This window comes from Neophocaena asiaeorientalis, unplaced genomic scaffold, assembly GCF_003031525.2.
Source record: "Neophocaena asiaeorientalis asiaeorientalis breed wild unplaced genomic scaffold, Neophocaena_asiaeorientalis_V1.1 scaffold406, whole genome shotgun sequence".
In the NCBI taxonomy this organism is placed as follows: Eukaryota; Metazoa; Chordata; class Mammalia; order Artiodactyla; family Phocoenidae; genus Neophocaena; species Neophocaena asiaeorientalis.
In genome coordinates, this window is record NW_020173381.1 from 523,321 (window position 1) to 539,013 (window position 15,693).

The 15,693-nt window shown below is 43.3% G+C and overlaps 2 protein-coding genes across 3 annotated transcripts in view; one reads left to right on the top strand and one right to left on the bottom strand.

Annotated features, from left to right (window-relative positions):
- XKRX (XK related X-linked) overlaps window positions 1–15,693 on the top strand; it is a 65,881-nt gene that overhangs the window by 16,211 nt on the left and 33,977 nt on the right. The window lies entirely within an intron of this gene.
- On the bottom strand, window positions 300–7,536 carry ARL13A (ARF like GTPase 13A). Its single transcript, XM_024746525.1, has 7 exons — window positions 7,478–7,536; window positions 7,038–7,108; window positions 3,259–3,508; window positions 2,260–2,365; window positions 1,560–1,747; window positions 623–713; window positions 300–527 (listed from the first exon to the last, which is right to left on the bottom strand). Exons 1-7 carry the CDS (start codon window positions 7,534–7,536, stop codon window positions 300–302), a joined length of 993 nt encoding a protein of 330 aa, XP_024602293.1.

The window sequence follows — 15,693 nt, forward strand, 5'->3', positions numbered from 1 at the left end:
TTGGCTCATAGGGTTTCCACAGTTTTAAAGTTCTCGATATATATCTATTGAGAGAGAGAGGAAGAGTAGGAGGGAGACATACAACCAAACTACTCTCCCTAAAGGTTGTACCAATTTGTACTTCCACCACTGGAAATCATAACCTTTAAGATAACCTTATAGCCATCCAAACAAAGATCTTGGGGCATCATACTGGATGGCCAGATGGTGATCCCCAAGCACTTCATCTACATATCTTTCTTCTGACCACCAACCATAGTATGAGAAAAGAGTTTTGGACTCAAAATGGGAATACTGTTTTATAAATTGTGAGGAAAGGCCTTTATATCTTTTCTTCTCTGACTAACCACTGATCCAGGATTACCTTCAAAAAGATTTCTCAGCATATGGAGCTGGGGGCTCTGATTGTAGCCAGGCTCAGTGGTGTTACAAGCTCCATTTCCCCCATAACATTCATCCTCCTCCTTGGGTTCGTCTAAAGCAAATGTTACTGATGTGTTCTTTTTAGGTCTTATTATACCTTCTTTCTGTATAGCAGGAAGATGAAGGAAAAAAAAGTCAGTTGGTGCCCGAGAGCTCAGGGATTGGTCCCTGGGGCAGTAACATTTAGTGAGCCACTTACCTGTAGGATTGGCTTTAGAGGCCTAGGTTCCATTGAGTGTTGTCCTAGGTGCTGTCTTTTTTCTTCGGACTTTCCCATCGTGGTAGTGAAGCTGGGGAAGATAGAAAGGACAAAGCCATAGTGAAAACAGATGCAAGCTCCTTAATCAAATCCAGCTATCCCCCCATCCCTGCCATATGTCTTTGGAACAATTAAAGGGACAACAGAACAAGAGGACATTTAGTCCTTTTATTCCTCAAAACCTTGATCACCCCGTTTTCTTTATTTTTCTTCTTCTTTTCCATATTCCTGTTCCCTCCCATCTTTCCTTATCATTGGGATGATCAGAGAACAGGAAGCGGAGAATGTGGGGCACCTCCAGGGTATTTAGCCATAGAATATTGCCAATAAGCTCCTTAAGGGGCTCGTGCTCCTTTTCTCCTCTCTGTGACAAACCAGGGAATTGAAACCGTGTTTTGGAGACAATGTAATACTAATGACTTAACTTATCCCACTGACGTGACCACTCAAATTGTGCCGAGGGGAGGGTGTACCTAACAATGTTGGTATGTTTGTGGTCACTGCCCTCGCCCCATTTGGGCCAACTGATCTTGAGAGACTTGCTCAGCACCGCACAGAATCCATGCCCCTCCCAGAACTCACTGCTTATGTTGAAGACTGACTTTTGCATCTATTCTTTTTTTTTTTTCTTTTTTTTTGTGGTACGCGGGCCTCTCACTGTTGTGGCCTCTCCCGTTGCAGAGCACAGGCTCGGGATGCACAGGCTCAGCGGCCATGGCTCACGGGCCTAGCCGCTCCGAGGCACGTGGGATCTTCCCGGACCGGGACACGAACCCGTGTCCCCTGCATCAGCAGGCGGACTCTCAACCACTGTGCCACCAGGGAAGCCCTTTTTCATCTATTTTTATCAGTACACCTAATAGAGACAGCTCGGTACCTGTCTGATGAGCATATTTCCCCAAAGCCTCTGGTGCTCTTGGGGGCTGGGATGCTCGATGGGAGTGGCTGTTGGTGAGCACACAGCTCTTCATATTTATCCCCAATGGCTGATAACAGCCAGCGCAGGCCTCCAATTATAGGCTCATGGTTCCTTCTTTGGCGGTTTTTGATGGCTGAACAGGGCTCCTGTGACAAAAAGAGAAGGCTCCAGCCCAGCAACCTGGGACCCCTGGGGCTCACAGTCCCAGTCACCCTCAGCCAAAGAGCACAGGTGCACATAAGCTCTGCTGTGTCTAGAGAGGCTCTTAAGACTTCCTAGGAGATTCTCAGCATTCACTCCTGAGAAGGTATATGAAAGGTACAAAAGCTAAGATCCTTTAATCAAGTGTAATGTCTTGGATGTGTGATCTTGGACAAGTCACTCAGAGTCTCTGAGCCTTAACTTTCTTAACCATAAAATGAAGCTATTGAAACTTCCAACTTTAAAGAGCTATTTTGCAGGCCTAATGAGAAAACAGATGTGAAAGTGTTGTAAGAGTGTGATATTTATTATCACTGTTGAGTCAGAAATCATCACTGTAGTTGTTGCCTGGCAAAGAGAGGCTTTGCCTAAGACCCGGCATAGGAGGCTGATTATGGGCCAAGGGAGGCATCGGCCTTGCTTGAGAGGACAAGGGAGGGGAGGGCTGGACACTTACCACTCGGCACAGGGACTGGTTCTTGTTTGTTAGCCTTTCCAGCAGCAGATATTCAGTAATATCACGAAGTAGCAAGGCGTCCTTCTTGTCTTGCTTGTTGGCCAGGCTAAAGCCGGGCATTGGAGAGAGGGAGGGAAGAAGAGAGGAAGAGTAAAACTGAGATAGAGGCCAAGGGAAAGAAAAGAAGGGAAAGAGGGGGACAACCAATTCTGGTACAGCTGCTACATATCCAGGGACTAGCTTTTAAGCCATACCCAGTGCGGTGAGCCCGACATTTTTCTAGCCAACTCTCAGTGGAGGAAAGAATAGCACAAGTAATTTGAATCCGAGATAATCCCCAGGCCTCATTTCTCACTTCCTCTACACTGCACCATCAAACTTTAATTAGAATTGCTAACTGGGATACGAACGAATTTGGCGCTTCTACATCCTCCCCCAAACTCTGTCCATGCTTGGGTTGGTGGTCCTAACGGGGAACAAAAAAGGCTAAAAGGGAGTGGGGGAGGGGTGAGGATTGACTGGCCACCTGAATCATCACCCTGGGGTAAGAGTTAGTTACATAACTCTCGGGCAGTTTACCAGGGGAGGAGGCCATTGGCACTGGATATACAAAATAGGGGTTTTCTGCCATCATCTCAGGGTCAAAGACCGAAGCCAGAAAAAAGAAGCAAATTTAGGAAGGCAGTCTTCAGGAAGAGTCGAGGGATGTTTTGGGGCAGGGGGTGCAGTGGAAGATCCAGATATTACTCTCCATTTCCCTCTGATGCTTGCCTTCAAAATTACCTTTGCACAGTTAGGTAACAGGTTCCCCCATGGCAGTGCCTGGTAGAAAGTGGCTCTTGAAAACAGCCCCTAGAGGACTGGGCCACTCCCCCTCAGCCAAAGAGGAGAGGAAGTCTAACTGGATGTGACACAGGGACCACTTAACCCTTCCTCTGTCTACTTCGTCTAAAGGCACAAAATGGGAAGGGGAAATTGGACACAAAGGCAGACTCTTACAGTAGGATGGGTTTCCCGGCCACTCTTTCATCAGACAGCAGGTGTGGTAAGATGACCTTCACTTCCTGCATGCGGCTTAAGTCACTGGAATCCAGGACAAAAACAAGTCCATGTGCCTGCGCGTAGTAGCTTGGCCAGATTTCTCGGCCATTCCTGTCTCCATTCAGGTCGTAGACGGAAACTTCATAATCATCCAGCAGGAGTGTGGTCAGTTCAGGTTTCATACAACCGCCCATCCTACTGGGGAGTACTATACATAGGGGAAGAGAGGAGAAGCAACAACAAAACGGGGCTATAGTTAGATGAATTTGTTAAACGATGATCTGAACTTTGACTAGAGCCGGCCCTGAGGAATCCTACGAATGTATCCTGCCATCTGGCTCATGCTCGCCAATCCATCCTCCTAAACCGCACTTTGCTCATGCTACCCTCTCCTGGCTCAGTAACCTTCCGTGAGTACCCACTGCTCCGAAGGTAGAATACAGACTCCTTTGCCTCCTAACCTGCCAGATCCATCTCTTCCCTGACTGGTGTCCAGGGTCCCTGGTACCCAGTCTCTTCCTCCCTATGCTTCTTGACTCATGTGCCTCTCTACCCCCCACTCCACACACAAGATGCTATTCCTGCTGGTTAGAACACTCTTCCACTACTCTCTGCTTGGTTAACACCTATTTTGTTTTTTAAATATCAATTTAGATCTTGTTCCTTCTAGAAAGTTTTCTCTAACTCACACCACCATCCCCCACTTTCTTCTGGGCTTACCACCATCACAGCACATATTACAGTGTTATAAATTCTATGATTTATTTATCTGGATTATAAACTGCAACAGGATAGGAACCCCTTCAGTTTTACTTACTGTTATATACATAATGCCAAGCACAGAGGTTGGCACACAGGTGCTCAATAAATATTTGTTGAATGAATTTGATGAGTGAATGAATGAATGAACAGGACGCTCTTCTCTCGCATCCTTTCTTCAAGGCCCAGCTCAAGTACCACTTACTTTAGGAAGCTTCTCTGACCAGTCCAGCTCTCACTTCTCTCTCTTTTTGAACACGTGACCTGTTAAACTGGTCCTTCACCTCATTCTGTGCATGTCCTGTCTCCCCAGCTAAAATCTAAGCTCTGTGAGGGAGGGGCTCTGCATTCCCTTATGCACAGTAGGTGTTCAGTAAATGTTTATGGTGCCTGTTACTGTGGATGAGCGTATGAAGTCCTCTTCCTCCTATCTCCTCCGAGAAACCATGCCAAACTCAGATACCTTTGCCCTTTCAAGGCTATGGCCAGACCATACAATCCCACAGGGCATTCCACCCCTCACTCAGCCCCCAGAGAAATGTGGTTCAGCATGACAGTCCATAGACACATTCCAGTCTGTTGAACTGACCGTTCTGGCCCAGCTCTCTGCCCATATTAGTAGCAAAACGATTTTATAGATTCTCTACACTCATACCTGGGAGTTCTAAGACCAGAATCAGTAGCTTCTTATTTATAGTTTCAAATCTACCTGGAACATTTTCCATAGGATTGCCAGAATAAGTCGTTTAGCTGAGAAGTTAATAGGATGCTTTCAGATCTTTGGAAATGTATGATTATACACACATTTACATGTATACATGTCTATATGTGTGTATATGTACATATTATTACATTTTAATGTCATCTCATAATGTCCTCTTCTGTTTTTATGTTAGTCAATGATTTATTTTTAATTATAGCTTTCACAGAACATATAATTTTCAGTCACAGCTTTGATGTGTTATTTGTTATGTCTGTATTAGACTACTTAAAAATAATAAGTGAAGAGGTTAAAACTCTAAAGGTAATTTTAAAATCTTGTTTTCTGTATCAGTGCAAGCTTCATCTTTCTCCATTTTTTTTCTTTTTACTTGAAACCTTACCATTTCTTCAATAGTTCAATGTACTGTTGGCAAACTCTAGATGCCACCAGAAGTTGTCCCCTGAAATTTTACATTTCTCTTATTTCCTCTATTAATTTATAAACACTCTGAGGACAGGTACTGAGATGAATCCATTTCTATATCCCTAGCAGAGTGTTGCATAAAGCATAGTTTGGGGACTGTCTGCTTTAGAGTTACATGTGGGTGATTGTTAAGTCCTACCCTGTACCAAATGAATCAGAATCTCTAGGCTTGGGACCCAAGCATCTGTATGTTTAGCAAACTCCTACATTTAACAAAATCCCCAGGTGATTCTTCTGCACCTTACATTTTGAGACCCACTGCCTTAAAGAGCAGTAAAATTCATGCCTGTTGTGTCTCAGTATCATCTGGTGCGCTTGTTAAGATTTTGATTCCCTGGGCCTTCTCCAGGCCAAAATATCTGAACCTTCAGGTCCCAGATCAGTTGGTGTGAAAGCTCTTCAGGTGATTCTGATTTTTGGCTCTCAGTACTGACTATGCTTCAGGATCACCTGTGGAGCTTTTAAAACCTATGACATTAGGGCTCATTCTCTGAGAGTTTGATGCCATAGATCTGGGGCGGGGCTCAGGCAGCATTTTCTTTTAAAGCTCCCCAGATGATTGAAATGTATAGCCGGGTTTGAGAGAAACTGCTTTAAACGCCCTCATTTAGGGCACCTGCTTGTGCTCATGCTTCGGTTTCTTGCCCCATATGACCGTGCCAGACAAAATAGTTATAGTGAATGATAATGGCTTATGTCCCCAAATATTTTATAGCTGGTGTCTTCAGAGATTCACACAAGTTACTACTTGTAGATTGGAACTTCCTCCCTAGGCTATTATCTGTTTTTGGCAATCATAAACATTTGCAGGAGCTGGTGGGGGGGGCAAGCTATTGCATTTTGGGTACAGAGGAACCTACTAGATTGACTCTGGCAGTCCTGCATGGACAGAGGTGGCCTGAGATGTTCTTTAGAATGTGACATCAGTGGCACTTTGCTTCTTAGCCATTAAAAACTTCTCCGTGAATGAAGTCACAACCATAAACCTATTGGTTTATCAATCAGCCCCAAGTTATTCACCAAGCACAAGGCAAGTTATACAGTAACAAATTAAATAGACTCCAGGCTCTGTCCTCCAGGAATTAGAATAGAAAGCAGATGCTATTCTCATAGGCAAAATAGCATAGGGCTAATTACAGATGAGTGCTTCCCAAAGCTGATTGGCCAATTGAAAGGCCTGGGGAGTTCTTAAAACATAGATTCCCGGGCCCCACCCAGACTGGATGGGAATCTAGGGGTGGGGCTGAGTTGGGCTCTAAAAATTATCCCCACTTTTATCAGTAATTTTGTGATTTACCCTGGCTCCTTGATTTTCTTGGTGCTGCTTACCTTTTTACCATTTCTGCCAATCAGAGAATTGGGAGAGGCAGTCAAGTCTGCTGCCCATAAGGTGGGATACCAGGCTGAACCATTGGCTAAAATGTGCTTGGGGCTGCCACTCTGAGGGTGGGGGGAGGGGAAGAGAGGGAAAAGTTGGAATGAGGCAACATGTAGCCTGAGGAGAATGGTGGAATGAGGGAGAACATTCATTCCACAAGTGAATGAGTACCTACCTGAACGTACTAAAAGTACAGAGACTGAAGATACAGAGCTGAAAAAAATCCATTATTTTTCCTCAAGGGTGTGTGTGTGTGTGTGTGTGTGTGTGTGTGTGTGTGTGTGTGTGTAAGTGTTTACCTTAAAAGAGGAAACTCAAGGGTCATGAAGTAAGGCTAGGAAGGAATGATTGTTTCATTGGTTGCTGGGACCCATGGGAGACCTAAACCAGGATCTAATACTCTCAATTCCTTACGTCTCTGGAATGCCTTCACAAGAACAGTTTTGCCTGAGTTGTCCAGTCCAATGATAATGATGGTCACATTCCTAGAAATGGAAAATGAGCCAAAGCTTTAAAAGTACTGTTACTTCTTAGGCTAAAGAAAGAATTATACTCTTCCTTGGTGTTTGGGGCTCTGCCTGCAGTGGTCCCAATGCAGTAATAAAAGGCACAGCCAGGTGGTAGAAGGTGGTGTGGGGACCCCTCCCCAAAGCCTCCAAGGATGCTTTTCTTCCCTGATTCACTTGCCTTGTAGAATTGGCCATCCTCCCCCAACCCTGACCTTAATCTTGTAGACACTACTTAGTCACTTCCCCTAATAATATATATCATAAAGATTTGTTCTTTGAGGAACTGTGGGCAGGTACATTGGAGGAAATGGTGGAACAGGTCTAGAGAAATAATTACAGTATTACCTTCGTGTCTCTTCAGTTGCCTTTACACGAGGCCAGCAGGAGGTCAGTATCCGGAACATGATTCAGCTTAGTTCTTTAATATTAAGGGAAACAAGTAAACAAGAAATAAGCCCCATTATTAACTCTGAACCTAAATCAGCTTATGAGTACACAGGTACTGATAAACAGGAAGCCTGGGACTGTCAGAAGTCCATTACTTCATTCTATCCAACCTTGTCTATGTCATAGAGGGAGGGACTGGTTATCGTCAACTCTAGTGGCAAAATGGGGTGATTCCTTATTAAAGCAACCCACATAGGCATGATGGCATCAGGTGTGACCTATCCCTTCAGCCATAGTTCATTCCTGTTATGAATATCTTCATGCAACCTTGGGGGTGCGGGTGGGGTGGAGAGATGCCTTGGAGAAGAACCAGCTTAGAGTTCAATTGGAAGACCTGTTCTAATGAACAACAGTTCATTGGGCTTGGTTCTCTTACTGCCTGTGCTTCTAAAATGTGGGTGTTGGTGACCCACTATCATAGATTTCATACAATTCCTAGTGCTATAAGGGATTTTAGAGATCATCTACTCTAATTGATTTCAAACATCAGTCCAGGTACCCTACTCTCAAAGATTCTCAGGGAGCAGCATAAGCTCCCCAGGTGATATCAAAGTACAGCCGTATTTGGAAGTGATTGCCTAAGTAGAAAGGGTAATTTACACAGTCACTTTACAGTTAATCCACGTTGTAGCATGTATTAGTATTTCATTACTTTTTATGGCTGAATAATATTCCATTGTATGGATATGCCACCTTTTGTTTATCCATTCATCAGTTGATGGACATTTGGATTGTATTTACTTTTTGACTCTTATGAATAATCCTGCTATATACATGTGTGTACAAGTTTTGTGAGGACATATGTTTTCAGTTCTCTTGGGTATATACCTAGGAGTGTAATTGCTCGGTCATATGATAACTCTATGTTTAACCTTTTTAGGAAGTGTCAGATTGTTTCTACATTTTACATTCCTACCAGCAAGGCAGGATGGTTCGAATTTCTCCACATCCTCACCAACTCTCATTGTTGTATTTTTTTATAGCCATACTAGTGGATGTGAAGTGGTATCTAATTGTGGTTTTGCTTTATATTTTCCTAATGACTAATTACGTTGGGGCCCAGAGCTGGGGGAAGCTCTGGTTGGGTTAACAAAGGACTTAGGCTGATACTCAGATGGGCTTTTCTTAGCTATCTGATGAGCACAGTGTATGTGCCAGCTTATCAATGAATAACTTAGCAGGGTTCTGCAGAGTCACCCACTGTTTTAGAGAATAGCCATCCCCAAATAGGGACTCACATTTCATAGCATGTTTTAGAGCATAGTTCATTCCCTAGAAAATTATTTGGATTCCCATAAGGACCTCCTGGAGAATAGCTCTGGCTTATGCCAGATGAAAGGGAAACCTTATATGTGGCCTGTGATCAAAACCAGCCTTACTCCAGCTTTGCTCATGAAGCTGATAAGACCTGGAGCCTGAAACACCAGAGTCTGATTGTCTGGGTTCCATGATAGCCATCTCCCTTTGAGACAAGAAGTAGCAGCTTCATGTCTACTTCCTGATAATTAGCAGAGCTTCCTAACTTGATCTCAGGCAGTCTGTATTTGTTAGTACCACTAAAAAAGGTCAACCTGGCATCACACAAATTCTTCATTAAGAACATATCTTAAAGAAGGATCATGTACCACAATGTTCATTGCAGCTCTATTTAGCCAGGACATGTAAGCAATCTAAGTGTCCATTGACAGATGAATGGATAAAGAAGATGTGGCACATATATACAATGCAATATTAGCCATAAAAAGAAATGAAATTGAGTCATTTGTAGTGAGGTGGATGGACCTAGAGTCTGTCATACAGAGTCAAGTAAGTCAGAAAGAGAAAAACAAATACCATATGCTGACACAAATATATGGAATCTTAAAAAAAAAGTTTCTGAAGAACCTAGGGGCAGGACAGGAATAAAGATGCAGACATAGAGAATGGACTTGAGGACACGGGGAGGGGGAAGGGTAAGCTGGGACGAAGTGAGAGAGTGGCATGGACATATATACACTACCAAATGAAAAATAGATAGCTAGTGGAAAGCAGCCACATAGCACAGGGAGATCAGCTCGGTGCTTTGTGACACCTAGAGGGGTGGGATAGGGAGGGTGGGAGGGAGAGAGACGCAAGAGGGAGGAGATATGGGAACATATGTATATGTATAGCTGATTCAGTTTGTTATAAAGCAGAAACTAACACACCATTGTAAAGCAATTATACTCCAATAAAGATGTAAAAAAAAATAAAATTAAACCTACCATTTTCAGATTTCTTATCTACAGAATGGAGATAATGATACATTTTGCTTACCTTGGGGTGGTTAATTATGTATCTGATTAGAAGTTGGTTCTTTTTGGGTGAAAGAAATAGGATGGGTAGAGTGATAGGAAGGTGTATTGAGCTTTCTAGCCTTCTTGCCAGAGTAACACAGCTTAGTTGCCCTCTTATGAAGAGTAAGTCCATGTCCTAACAGTGGCTGTCAAGGTTCTGGCATATCCATGGCAATCACTGCCTGGTTCATAGCAGCCAAACCCCCACATCTCCCTACCTTATCTGATTAAAGCTAATTACTAAATGAACTTTTTTTTTTTTGGCTGTGTTGGATCTTCACTGCTCCGCGCAGGCTTTCTCTAGTTGCGGTGCGTGGGCTTCTCTTTGCGGTGGCTTCTCTTGTTGCGGAGCACGGGCTGTAGGTGCGCGGACTTAAGTAGTTGTGGCTCACAGGCTCTAGAGTGCAGGCTCAGTAGTTGGGGCACACGGGCTTAGTTGCTCTGTGGCATGTGGGATCTTCCCGGACCAGGGCTCGAACCCGTGTCCCCTGCATTGGCAGGCAGATTCTTAACCACTGCGCCACCAGGGAAGCCCACTAAATGAACTTCTGGTCATCGTGGTTTTTTTAAGTTTACAAAGTATTTATATAGAACTTACTATGTGCCAGCACTCTTTTTAGCACTTTATACATATTAAACTCACTTAATCCTTATTATAACAAAAAATAGGGGCTATCATTCTTTTTAAGAGATGAGGTTCAGTATATTAATGCATATATGTGGAATCTAGAAAAATGGTACAGATGAACCAGTTTGCAAGGCAGAGATAGAGACACAGATGTAGAGAACAAACGTATTGACACCAAGAGGGGAAAGTGGGGTGGGGGGGGGATGAATTGGGAGATTGGAATTGATATATATACACTAATATGTATAAAATAGATAACTAATAAGAACCTGCTATATAAAAAATAAATTTAAAAAAAAAGAGAGAGGTGAGGTTCACAAAGAGGTTGAGTAATTTGCCCAAGTTTACCCAGCTAGTTAGTGGTAAAGCCCAGAATTCAAACCCAGGCAGTCTGGTTTCAGAGTCTGTGTATTAAGTTAAGGGACTCACAGGCTGTGTGAGTGAGATTTCAGAGACCAGAGAAACTGCCTCAGCTCTGGGCCTTTCCATCTTTTCTGGACAGACTATATTGTACTTCTTTTTTTTTTTAAAGTCAACTTTAAAAAAAACTTTATTTTTTAGAACAGTTTTAGATATACAGAAAAATTACAAAGATAGTACAGAGAGTTCCCGTATACCCTGTACACATTTTCCCCTTTTATTAAGTGTTGACCTAAATCACAGAGACTGCTGGTTATTTCTCCAGCAAAAATGGGTTTATTTGGGATCAACAGAGAATTACAATTTGGGGTCTGCAACCACGACAAGCCAAACATAAGTACCCCTCACAGCAAGGAGGAGAAAAGGAAGTTGGGTGGGCTATACTAAACAAAAAGTCCATTCAAGGAATTGAGAGTTTGAAGTATTGTGGCTTTTCATTGGCTGAGTTGTGACAATCTCATTGGCTGAACTCTTGTCAGGCAAGAAAAGGAAGTCTTCCTGTTGGTCTCTGCTGTTGTCATAGGGTGTGAGACCTCCCCCTTCTAGCCTCTTGACTATTTTAATTGTGGTTTTTGTTTATTAATTTTTACATTTCCTCCTTTTGATCATGATCGTTCTCTGAAAGCATCACTGGTTAAGAGGTTTTCTGGTTTCAGTGGCTTTTTGTCCCTCAGTGCCAGAAGGGACCTTTCCTGGGTGTAGTGTCCCACAATGCAGGGAAAGTGCACATGCTGGAAACTTATTGAGGTCACATTTGAGTAACAAGGAAGGGCAGGAGGGACAACTCTGAGGCACTTTTTATCTAAAGTCCATATATCATCAAGATCATAGACATTGGAGATCATATGACATGTTGTATCATCATCAAAGGATTGGCAGACAAACTTCTGACAAGCCTGTCCTAGATATCTTTGGAAAGCTGTCTCATCAGATGTTGTCTGCTTCAATTCTGGGAACTATTTACTTTCAGGTCACCAGATGATGTGCAGGTCCACTCAGGGTGCGGTGCTTTCTTTACATGTGTCATGTGAATCAAAGAGTCTGTTCCCTGGAGTTTGATGGCACAAGGGTTGGTTAGCAGTACCTGATAGGGGCCTTTACAGTGAGGTTAAAGAGAGTCCTTCTGGAGGTATCCTTTTTATAAATTTTTTAAATATTTATTTTATTTATTTTTGGCTGTGTTGGGTCTTTGTAGCTGTGTGCGGGCTTTCTCTAGTTGCGGTGAGCGGGGGTTACTCTTCGTTGCGGTGCGCGGGCCTCTCATTGCAGTGGCTTCTCTTGTTGCAGAGCATGGGCTTTAGGCGTGCGGGCTTCAGTAGTTGCAGCACACGGGCTCAGTGGTTGTGGCTCGCAGGCTTAGTTGCTCCACAGCATGTGGGATCTTCCCGGAACAGGGCTTGAACCCGTGTCCCCTGCATTGGCAGGCAGATTCTTAACCACTGCGCCACCAGGGAAGTCCTGGAGGTGTCTTTTCCAGTAGATGAAATCTCCAGGCTGCGAGGGTGCTTAAGGTCTTTGTCTCCTGAGAGCGCACTGTGAAAACATTGCTCTACTAAAACATGGTTATTTTTTAAATTTATTTATTTTTTGCGGTATGCGGGCCTCTCACTGCTGTGGCCTCTCCCACTGCGGAGCACAGGCTCCAGACGCGCAGGCTCAGCGGCCATGGCTCATGGGCCCAGCCGCTCTGCGGCATGTGGGATCCTCCCGGACTGGGGCACGAACCCGTATCCCCTGCACTGGCAGGCGGACTCTCAACCACTGCGCCACCAGGGAAGCCCAAACATGGTTATTTTTAATAGAAGCGATTAGGCCTTTGCAATATTGGAGTATTTCTCATTTTGTCAGTTGTGGGGCAAAAGAGGTAGGAACCAAGTGCATTGAGTGACCTGTGACTATCTCAAAGGGTGAGCGTTTGAATTCCAAAAGGGATGGATATAAGATTTAGAAGGATCAATGGCAGTGCTTTTGGCCAACGTATTTGGAAGGCCCATACAAATTTTGCCAATTGAGTTTTAATAATGCCGTTACTTCATTTGACTAAACCAGAGGATTGAAGGTGCTAAGTGCAGTGAAACTGTTGTAAAACTGGCCAAACAGCACAGACGTCAAAAATACCTGACCAGTAAAATGGGTCCCTTGATCATTATGAAGTTTGAGAGGATTTTCCCAGGTAGGTATAATATTTTCCAAAAGGACTTTAGCCACAGAAGAGGCAGTAGCCTCTCTGCAAGGGAAGGCTTCAGTCCAGTGTGAAAACATTCAGGCCATGACCAAAACGTATTTATTTACATCCCTGAGATGGAGGAAGTTGTATGAAATCCAATTGCTAGACCTTGAATGGTCTATAAGGCAGTTTAAAATACTTGGGAGCAGTAAGAATAGGCTTCCCTGGGTTGTACTTTGGACCAGTGGGACAAATGAGGTAGGCATTTTTTTAGCTTTGTTAATGTTTCCCGACGAATATTGATTCATGAAAGTTGTAATTTTGTCAGTAGACCAATGGTTTAATGCATATACAATGATTAGGAGTAGGAATATTAGAGTCTTCAATAAGACTGAATTGTTATTTGATCTGAACCAAAGCTTTCGCCTTTTATCAAACCAAGAGTTGTTGAATTTCCAATCTTGTGTTTCCTTTTCTGAGGCCAATTGTTGGGCTTCTCCAGCCAGTTTTTCTAAGTTATCATTTGGAGAAATATCCCTTTGGACCGTGACAGAAGTTTGACTGCTTTTGGTTCCTTTAAGGGCAGCATTCCCTGTGGAACTGTCAGCAAGGTAATTTCCCTTAACTTCCAGGGAGTCAAGTTTAGAATTTTCTGGAATTTTAATAATAGATTAAGTGGCAGGTAAAAGTATTACATTCAATAATTCCTGAACATAGGGGCCATTTAAAATTTTACTTCCACTGGAAGTTAGGAAGCCATGTTGCTTCCACAGTATTCCAAAATCATGAGCTTTTCCAAAAGCATGTCTACTATCAGTATAAATATTGGCAGTTTTGTACTTGGCTGAAGTACAGCCCTGTTGGGCTGAAGTAGCCATAGGTAAAGATGCTGCCTCAACAACATAAAAAGGAGTTCCAATAGCATCCCCAGCACAATATTTACTATGATCACCTTTTAAAAAAGAACCATCAGCAAACCATGAGAAGTCAACATTACCCAAATGATTTTCCTGCAGATCATCACGAGGCATCAGGAGGTGATCCATAAGTGTTAAGCAGTTGTGAGGGACTTCGTTGATGATGGAGGAGAGAGGAGTCACAGGGTTAATGTTATTACAACCTAAAAGAGTTATGTGAGGAAGTTAACAAAAGGACTTCTTAGGAGTTGAGGTGGCTGAGAAATGTTGAGTGTGATGAGAATTCAGAAGGGCTTCTACTGCATGAGGTACAAAAATGGTTAAAAGGGATCCCACCACGATCTTTTTGATAGCCTTAACCAAAAAGGCAGTGGCAGTAGTGGCTCTAAGGCAAGGTGTGGGGTGGGGGTGTCCCTGTGCCACAGGGTCCAGTTGCTGGCTATAATACCCTGTGGATCAATGGTGGTCCCCATGTTTTTGGGTGAGTACCCCAAAGGCATTGCCTTCCTTTTCATATATAAACATGGAAAAGGGAATCTGATCGTTCGATGCCCAAGGGTGTGTGGGTTCATCAAACTCTCCTTTAAGGCCTTAAAGGCTATTTTGTCTGGTTCTTCCCATAAAATTGTGTTGGGGTTGCTCTTTAGTAAAATATACAGAGATTTGGCTGTAAGAGAGAAATCTGGAATCCAGTTTCAGCAATATCCACCTAGCCCGAGAGAACCTTGTAGTTGGCGCTTAGTTTTGGATTTTCAGAAACTCAGGACATCATGAAGCCTTCTGTATCCAGGTATAGCCCTTTTTCTGGTATCAGATGCCCTAAATATCGAACCTGGGTTTGGGAAAACTGCAGTTTTTTCCTTGGCAACCTTACATCACTTTAAGGCTAAAAGCTTTAGCAAGTGGATGCTGTTTTCCTGTGAGGAGGCTTGAGAAGGAGGGCAAAGAAGCAAAGCATCCACATACTGCAACAAAGTAGAACCCCAAAGGAACTTTATACCATCCAGATCAGCCTTCAGGATTTGTGAGAAATAAGGACTCTCAGTAAAACCCTGAGGCATTACTGTGCAGGTGAATTGTTTCTCTTCCCAGATGAAGGCAAAAAGGTATTGGTTAGAATGTGCTGCATAAATCAATCATAGTAAAGAGTTTGCTTCTGTTGGAAACGGATGTTAGTAGCATATGAAAGTCCAGAATAACAGGGTGTCGAAGGATAACAGTCTTGTTTATTGCTCTGAGGTCCTGGACAAACTTCCACCCTCAGCCCTTAGGTTTTCTTGCTGGTAAAATCAGAGGACTACAGGGATTAGTACAAGGGATAATGAGGCCTTGAGCCTTGTTATCTTCTATTAAGGGCTTTTTACCTTGAACGCCTTCTTTACTTACAGGGTGTTGATTAATTCTGGGAAGAAGTTTGGGGGGGTATTTGGATCTTGATGGGATGTACACTGTGAATTACCAATATCAGTTTGCCCACAAGGAGGGTAGTAGCTGATCCAATAGGGACAAATGATCAATGTTTCCAGAATCAGCTGTAGTACCATCAGAGACAGAGCAAATAAAAGATGTCAAAGGGTCATTTAATTCACCTGATTGACTGCTTTGATGACTACTGTCAAATTGTAGAATTATTTCTTCCTTTTGGGAGAGAAAAATTCTGGCATGAC

Excerpts from the sequence above, each read along its gene's own strand:
- ARL13A (XM_024746525.1), bottom strand. The coding sequence starts at position 7,536 with ATGTTCCGGATACTGACCTCCTGCTGGCCTCGTGTAAAGGCAACTGAA. Across the intron at positions 1,748-2,259 it reads ACCAGTCCCTGTGCCGAGTG|GAGCCCTGTTCAGCCATCAA; the intron begins GTAAGTGTCCAG and ends TTTTTGTCACAG. Across the intron at positions 528-622 it reads CTCTAAAGCCAATCCTACAG|AAAGAAGGTATAATAAGACC; the intron begins GTAAGTGGCTCA and ends CCTGCTATACAG.